The 8,021-nt window shown below is 35.6% G+C and overlaps 1 protein-coding gene across 1 annotated transcript in view; it reads right to left on the reverse strand.

The window, feature by feature from the left end:
- The window catches only part of LOC127445792 (neurexophilin-2-like), a 112,519-nt gene extending 106,653 nt beyond the window's left edge, over nucleotides 1-5,866 (reverse strand). Inside the window, exons 1-2 of the mRNA XM_051706123.1 lie at nucleotides 5,781-5,866; nucleotides 5,528-5,652 (exon numbers count right to left, since the gene is read on the reverse strand). Coding sequence (XP_051562083.1) covers nucleotides 5,528-5,581 — 54 coding nt within the window. The 5' untranslated portion in view covers nucleotides 5,582-5,652; nucleotides 5,781-5,866. The remainder of the gene's footprint in view (nucleotides 1-5,527; nucleotides 5,653-5,780) is intronic.
- Between the last annotated feature and the right edge of the window lie 2,155 nt (nucleotides 5,867-8,021).

Raw genomic sequence — 8,021 nt, forward strand, 5'->3', positions numbered from 1 at the left:
CACCGATATTTTAAAAAGGAAAATAAATACAATAAAGATTTTTTTTTTTTTCGAAAACACAGAATAGATTCTGAGGGATAACTGTAGCTCAACTGGTAGAATATATCAAACACATACTGCAAAAAATTATACCTTGAAAGTAGAGGTCAACCGATATATCGGTTTTACGATTAATCGGTGCCAATAGTTGCTTTTTGGAACTATCGCTTATTGGCCCTTTTCACCACCTTAGTTATCGGTATCGGCACAATCCACTATCAGTCGACCTCTACTTGAAACTCGCTTTGTCAGCATCTGGATCATTGAAAAATAAGGTTGTCCGAGGTGATCAAAATTATACATCTTTTAAAAATCTACCTTAAAACACATGTGTCAAGTTTGTAGAAATGTCAAGTTAGTTTACAAATTTTTGAAATACACAACATTTTCTAGATATGAAAAAACACAGAAAACATACTGATGGATAACTGTAGCTCAACTGGTAGAATATATCAAACACATACTGCAAAAACGTATACCCTGAAAGTAGAGGTCAACCGATATATCGGTTTTACCGATTAATTGTGCAGATAGTTGATTTTTGGAACTATTGGTTATCAGAAACAAACCAACACCGACAGTTGCCGATAGTTTTTATTTATTTCTCCATGTTCCTCTGTGGCCAAAACCCTTAACCTGATGAATATATAGGCTGTAAAAAGCTTACTTTGCTGAATATTTACATATAGGGGATTGTAACGGAGCCAAGTCACTGTCATCATCACTGTTTATGGACTAAATCACGATTTTTAATACGTAAAAAAGACACATATGAAGCATAGACATTGTTGAACGTTTATTTCTGTAACCCTTATTGATTATTGAGTTCATGTTGATTTTGACTGACAGTGTCCTTAGAGAAAAGGAAAAAAGTATTTGATAATACCGGAACAGACAACTGACAAGCAAACTCTGGTGATCTACTATTCATAAATGATGATCTACTGTTAATGAATTACTGCTTATACAGTATTTATTAGCCCATATGAAAACGTTTACTTAGTATTTACTATAGTATTTTTTACTGTAATACATTGTAGATGTTTGGAATCTCATACATTTCAAAATAAGAGTCCCCAGTGTGTTTCGGGCTTGTTTATACTGTATTTAAAACTCTTTAAAACATTATGCACTAAATCTTCATTTTTTTCTTGTTATTATTGGGTTTTTGGTTGCACAGTAAACCTGTATCTGGGATTTTACTCATTTTGGACTCTTTTAGCCTCTATGTCAGTGTCCATCACAGTAAGGAAAGACTAAGAAAATGTTTTAACATTCAATTCATCGATTTTAAAAAGTATCGGTCAATTAATTGTTATTGGCCCTTTTCACCACCTTAGTTATCGGTATCGGCAAAATCCACCATCGGTCAACCTCTATTGAAAGTTGCTTTGTCGGCATTTGGGTCATTGAAAAAGAAATGTGTTTGTAGAAATGTAATATTTGAGTCCATGTTGGTTTCACTAACTTTTAAATACAAAGCATTTTCTACGAAAAAAAAAAAAAAAAAACACCATATGAGCTGAACAAACTGTGCCTTTACATGAAAAATGTCAAAATATTGATATTTAATGAAATTAAAAAAATATCTTTTTTTTTTTTTCTTGAGGGTCTAAAGGGGTTCTGTGTTTTGCTTTTGTTTGTTTTTTTGTTTTGTTTTTTACCAAAAAATGGCAACCTACATGTTGGTTATAGGGCTGAAACGATTAGTCGACATTATCGACAACGTCGACAATAAAAAAATTGCGACAAAAATTTTCAGGGGGCACTATATCATGTAAAAAGTTTACACTTAAAACGTTAAAGTCTCTGTATACATAAGTCAGGCATATGAGGTATCATTTGAAAGCTTAGAATCTGAACTTTTCAGAGATAACCTGACCCATCACTTCTGCATTTATGTTACTTAAAATAACAAAATAAGGCCTCAAAACATTCGCGTTGAAAATTAGCGCCCCCTAGAGGTAATGGGGTAGAAATATTTATATGAAAATAAAAGTCCTTCACATAGCACCTAAATGGGCAAGTCATATATCAAATGAAAGCTCTCACTCTCAGGAATGTGACTGTATAGTTAATTATGTTGTCCTAATACCACAGTTCGAAGGATTGTCAAAAGAGTCACAAAGTGAAATATGATTTCTGTAAGTCATTAAATAAAAACATCTTTTATGCACTAATCACTGCTGCTGTAAGCCTCAAGTAGCCAAAAATGTTACATCTGCTTTTACCATTTAAAAAATGAGCCATTGTTTACTTGTCTGTGAGATTGCTTTGCTGAAAAATCTAATGTTATATCTTAGATGTCCAGAACGAAATATGCCATCCAAAAGGAAAAGAATGCAAAACAAATCATCAGAAAAATATGTTTCCTACTACTGATGATAAAATGTTTTATATCATCACAAAGGGGAGGATCTACTGATGATAAAATGCAAAGGGGAGGATCTTTCTAATGACACCTAGATTGAGCTTCTAGTCCACTCAGAGGCCGAGATATTCAATGAAATATTGAGGGTGCTGCTTGAACTGAAAATTAGACTGAATGTCTATGGACGAGCACATCTGTGAGGGCTAAAATGTGTTAGAGCGCCACCTATATTTCAGATCTGTATATTGTGATGGAATGTTTTTTGTTTTTTTTTTAATCATAAGATTATAAACACATGCAATATTATTTATGAATAATTTGATTTTTATTATTATTAATAATATTTGGGCAGTTCTCTAAAAAATAAGACCAATTTTTTGCAATTACTCCACAGTTTGTGTGAATGGTGAGCTTTTAAATTAGAGTGTGCAAAAATTGTGGTGGCAGCCCAAAAATGCACCAGAGTTTAAGAGGTTAAACATATTTTAAAATGAAATTGTTTCACTGCTTATTTATTTAAGAAACAATAATAAAAGATAATTCTGCGCTACACTGCACCAACATTTCTTTTTTCAAGAATTTCAGCTTTTAATTAGACTTTTTAGAGTCTCCGGACAGTTACACCGCATGACATCTTATACTTTAAGACTTCCCAAAAAATATCAAAATGACTTTGAACTCAGTAATTGGAAACATGTTCATCATAGAAGCGTCACATCATCTTCCAAATTAGTAAATGTACGTAAGTGTCTAGAAAAACGTGACTATATTAACCACTGCTCTTTAATCAAAACAAACCATCCTCTTATCATATCAGTCATCAAAGTTGAGACTTTAAATACAGAAATAAAGGCAGCACTTTGGCTGGAGTCAGTAATACATTTGCTTTTATCATTAATATGATGGATTACACAAGTAAGCGAATGGGCTTTAAAGCGGGTGGATGGGTGCAGTGAAAACCCCCTGCTGGTGCCACTTTTTGAATCCAGCTTTGTAAATTGGATCCATTTATTAGAAGCGGATAAGACAGCATTCATTTCACAATACTCTAACACACTCTTCCACTGAACACAGTGAAGCATCTGACATATGATTGGAATATAAAAATGAGCTCCAAATATTTACAATTCAAACACCTTTGCATGCACAAGTTGTAGTAGGAGGACAAACATTTAAATATAGCTAAAGCACTACGTAGATCTCACACTAAGATATAAATGTAATGTAAAGTAAAATATGCCTTAATAATGACTCAGCTTAGTCACATCTAAAGAATGAGGTACAGTAAGGCTCCTTTAGTTCCTGAAAATGAATCACATTAAATATGAGATTATATTGAACAAATGTGGAGAGTAGAATAAAGACATTAATATAGTCAAAGCGTGCAAGCATAAAAGATTCAAGCCATATTTCTCGGTGCCGTCTGTGGCAGTACAAGGCTGTGATGCATGACTGCGATTTACTGTTGGGTCATTATGACATGATCACAGTTACAGTGGGAGGTAATGGGATCATCAATAAGATGGTGCTTGCCTTATAAAAATACCCTCTAATAAACTGCACTCGCCCAACCTCAGAGTTAACCCTTCTTTGTATTTTCTCCAAGAGTGTTTTTTGTGTGTTCTTAAAATAAACTGGTTTTTACACACTTGACCCTTGCTTTTGTGTGTGTGTGTGTGTGTGTGTGTAACATTGTTTGGAACATGTGATTGTTCGAAGTGATCTCAAACCAGATGAAAAACAGGAAAGTGTGGTCTTTTCAAGATAAAAATGCTTTTAAGTGGAACAACGGAGCCCCACACAGCTGCAAGTTGTCAGATAGATTCAGATGACGTTTTTGTTAACATCACAACATCCGATGATGAAACCTCTTCACAAATGTTTGATTTCAGGTAACACACACACACACATGTATTACAGTTATGGTACAGTCTCGTTTAATTATTATTCACTCTTAATGATAAAGGTTCCAAAAAGGAGTTTCCGCAGCAATGCCATAAAAGAACCATTTTTGGTTCCCCGAAGAACATTTTAGCCAAGAACCATTTGAAGAACCTTTGTCCCCAACAAAAAACCTTTTGTGCAATGGGAGGGTTCCATGGATGTTAAAGGTTCTTCATGCACCAAACATGCCGATAAAGAACCTTGATTTTTAGCAGCAATGCATTTAATTTCTATTAATTGAGAAAAAAGCTACACTCCGTTCACAAGCAAATCTTCATTGCGATGCATAATAATGAGAAGAAAATTAATTTAACACTTTTGCCTTTTTTGTTGCACAGGCTATTACATCACTCTATTGCACAGACACAATGATATATTATACTCATTATAAGACTGTACATTATTACTATATTAACATGTAAATAGCCTACTAATTGTGCTCAAAACACATAACCTACTAAGATGCATACTCTGAAATGTTTACATTAATTACATTGTAAATTAAGAGTTGGGATACTAAAGCTTACCTTAAACCTGTGCATATTTATCTACAAATTTAGAATATATATTTAATTGGTTCCCAGAGCAAAAACTTAATTTTTTCTCTCACACTCACATTTATACATAGACTTTAGGTTAGTGATCTATGTTCAGTGTAAATTATAATAACATATAGAAGCCTAAGTGAACTGCACTCCTCAGAACAGTAAAGTCCATCGCAGATGTTCTGCACAGCATCTGCCTCACCTATAATTACCCATAAAGAAAACTTATATATGCAATATATGTTCCATATATGCATGGTTTACACTGATATAAAAAGTCACGTACTTGTACATACATGGAACATATATTTCAAACGACTATTGCAATGGCCGTTTTCATATATGCAACATACAGCGTCTAGAATTTACCCAAATACTCGTGAAATTTGAATATGTGCGCATAAGTGTGTAGGCCTATATATAAGTTCAGATTTCTGTATGAGTGCACTGTGCGTATTTGCATCGCTTAGGTTTTTATTTAACAACGCGTCAGAATATAATAACGCGCAAATACTTTAAAGTGCTTTAAAGTTGCCTATATACAAAGGCGTTTCATCTACAATTGTACACATAAAGTTCATTCTTCACATCACCATTTCTTTCGCATTGCCATTAAAGCTCTCCATACCTTTCGCAGAATCCATTGCATTCCCAGCAGAACGCTCCAGCAGAGCAGCTTCATCGCACCTTTCGATCGCGACCTCCAAGAGACCACTAGTCCCGTTGAGAGAACATATACCGGACACAAATCACCTACCAAAAAACATCCGAGGCGTAACAATACAATGCACGTGGTTCAACTGACTGTATTTTCCTTGCGTTACAATAACCCAACACGAGTTGTCTTAGATATTAACCAAGGAGGCACAGCTTCTTAATACCTTGTCATTAGTGAAGTGCACATCCATTCGCAGGTGTTACGGAGGTGAAAAGTTGGTGTCGGAACGGCGGCAACTTCTGCCGTCAGCTGGCGCGCGCGTTTGGTGTTTTAAGAAGAAACGATGTTGCGTTCTCGCTCGCTCGACGGGCGCACGCTCAGTGAACACTCCGCGTCTTGTCTCTCGTCGTTCTCTCTCTCGCTTTCCCTCTAAACGAGTGGATATTGATTATGAATGCCAACAGGTAAAAAAACAAAAAACCCATATGTGCGTATCATACGTGCGCAGGCACAGACACGGACAAACCCGTGGCAAAAGTTTTCATATTCTCTTTGTAACACATTATGATTGTTTTACATCCCAATTTTTTTCTTCTTCTTGTGTTATACTTTGCACAAACTCTTGGCAAATTCATCTAAAAACACATGTTGAAGTAAGCTGTTCCTATATTAACTTGATGATGTGCAAATAGAGTGTAAATAATATAACAAACCCAATGGCGATTTTAATTTTGCATGTCTTTAAAGTGCATCTTGTCTCAGAGACCCCCAAGAGCGCGAGAGCAGTGTTAAAATATAAAACGCGCAATCTGTGTCGACAGTGCGAATCCCATTCCCTTTACAATAGTTATTACTTTTCTTTTTCTTGCTAATTCAATATCGCTTAAAGCATCTTTTGTGCAGAAACACACAGGTAGAGAAAGAATGAGAGAGGTGGGCGGGAAATGGAGTGGATCTTGGTAAATATCTGGGGTTTGTGTGACCAGAATGCATATAAGAGATGCACAGGTAGGCTAATAGCCTATATATACAAGACGCCTCAACATAGCGATCACTAACCATCCATTGCGTCACAAAGTTTATGTGGAACGTCTGAAAGATTTCAGCGATCATTGGGAAAAGGCGCGAAATCACTGAAGCCCTTCAACGCCCTCTTGCGAATGACTGACAGAAAACATCTGGATTTTGACTTGTAATTAATTGACCGTCAGGCTAATTGTGACATAAGATGATTGATGGAACAGAACGACCAAGTCAACACAAGTTAGTCAAATGAGAAAATGTAAATGAGATATTTTTTGTCATTTCACACGTTTAAGCAATTTGCAAAAATAAACACGCGGCTCACCCCTCATACTTTGAATTCCTCCAAACAGCATATTTTCACAATTCCAATATATGTTCTAAGTAGCCTAAATTGCCTCTATGTATACATATTTTTTTGTACCATCAAAATAAATGTTCCACTGGTTTCGTTTCCATTGTGAGGCGGCGGCTCGCGCTGTATTGAAGTTGGCAGGTGAATTTGGCGGGCTGCAAAAGCGCGCGTTTTCTGTCACTCACAGAACTGCGCGCGCTTTAGCACAAATGAATGAACATGCCTGGGAAAAATAAGCGCAATTTTCTCACATTTTCTCTCATTTTTCACTTCGCTTTCCTCTTCTCTGCACATCAGCACACTTCTACTCATGGACATAGTTTGCCTCTATCACGATGCTAATAGATAACTGACAAACACTAAGAGCTGAACATTTTTGACAAAAACCAGTGTGCGTATCGTAATATTTACGCACAAACTACAGCATTTTGCCATGACATTCAAAAGTAATAGGCTACAGGGAGACCTGCTGGGGCTAGCTGTAACACTTTTTACTCCAGTGAAATAGGGTAAATTGGAAAACCTGCCATTAAACAGCCTATTATTTTCAGCAACATATAAACAGTACAACAATTATGAAATACAAAATCAGTTGATGCAACTGCAAAAATGGAAAATTTGCGTCAATTTGCCCGAACGTAAGAAAAATAGCTACTCATCCTGATAATGCAGTTAAACTTGTTTAACCCTTGTGCATCAATAAAAAAAAAAAGTTACCCAGAGGCGTCAAAAAACTGCCATAATAATATTATATATTAATATTGTTTTCCACTTTCAATTAGTTATTTTTTAACCAACATCAGTCCTGATCATAACTACCAAATATTCATAAATTTTCACGATTCTAACCCTTTAAATGCCAGTTTGTTTACTTAATGCCACTGTTGTTTTACACACACACACACACACACACACACACACACACACACACACACACACACACACACTTTCTCAACACACACATACAAACACACTCTGACATCCATACCCACACCCACACAATTTTAGCCGCATCATTTATTCAGTTGTCCTGCAGTGCTCTATAATACAACAGAAAATAGGGGAAAAGCATGTATTTACTCCATA

The sequence above is a fragment of the Myxocyprinus asiaticus genome, chromosome 9 (assembly GCF_019703515.2).
Source record: "Myxocyprinus asiaticus isolate MX2 ecotype Aquarium Trade chromosome 9, UBuf_Myxa_2, whole genome shotgun sequence".
NCBI lineage: Eukaryota > Metazoa > Chordata > Actinopteri > Cypriniformes > Catostomidae > Myxocyprinus > Myxocyprinus asiaticus.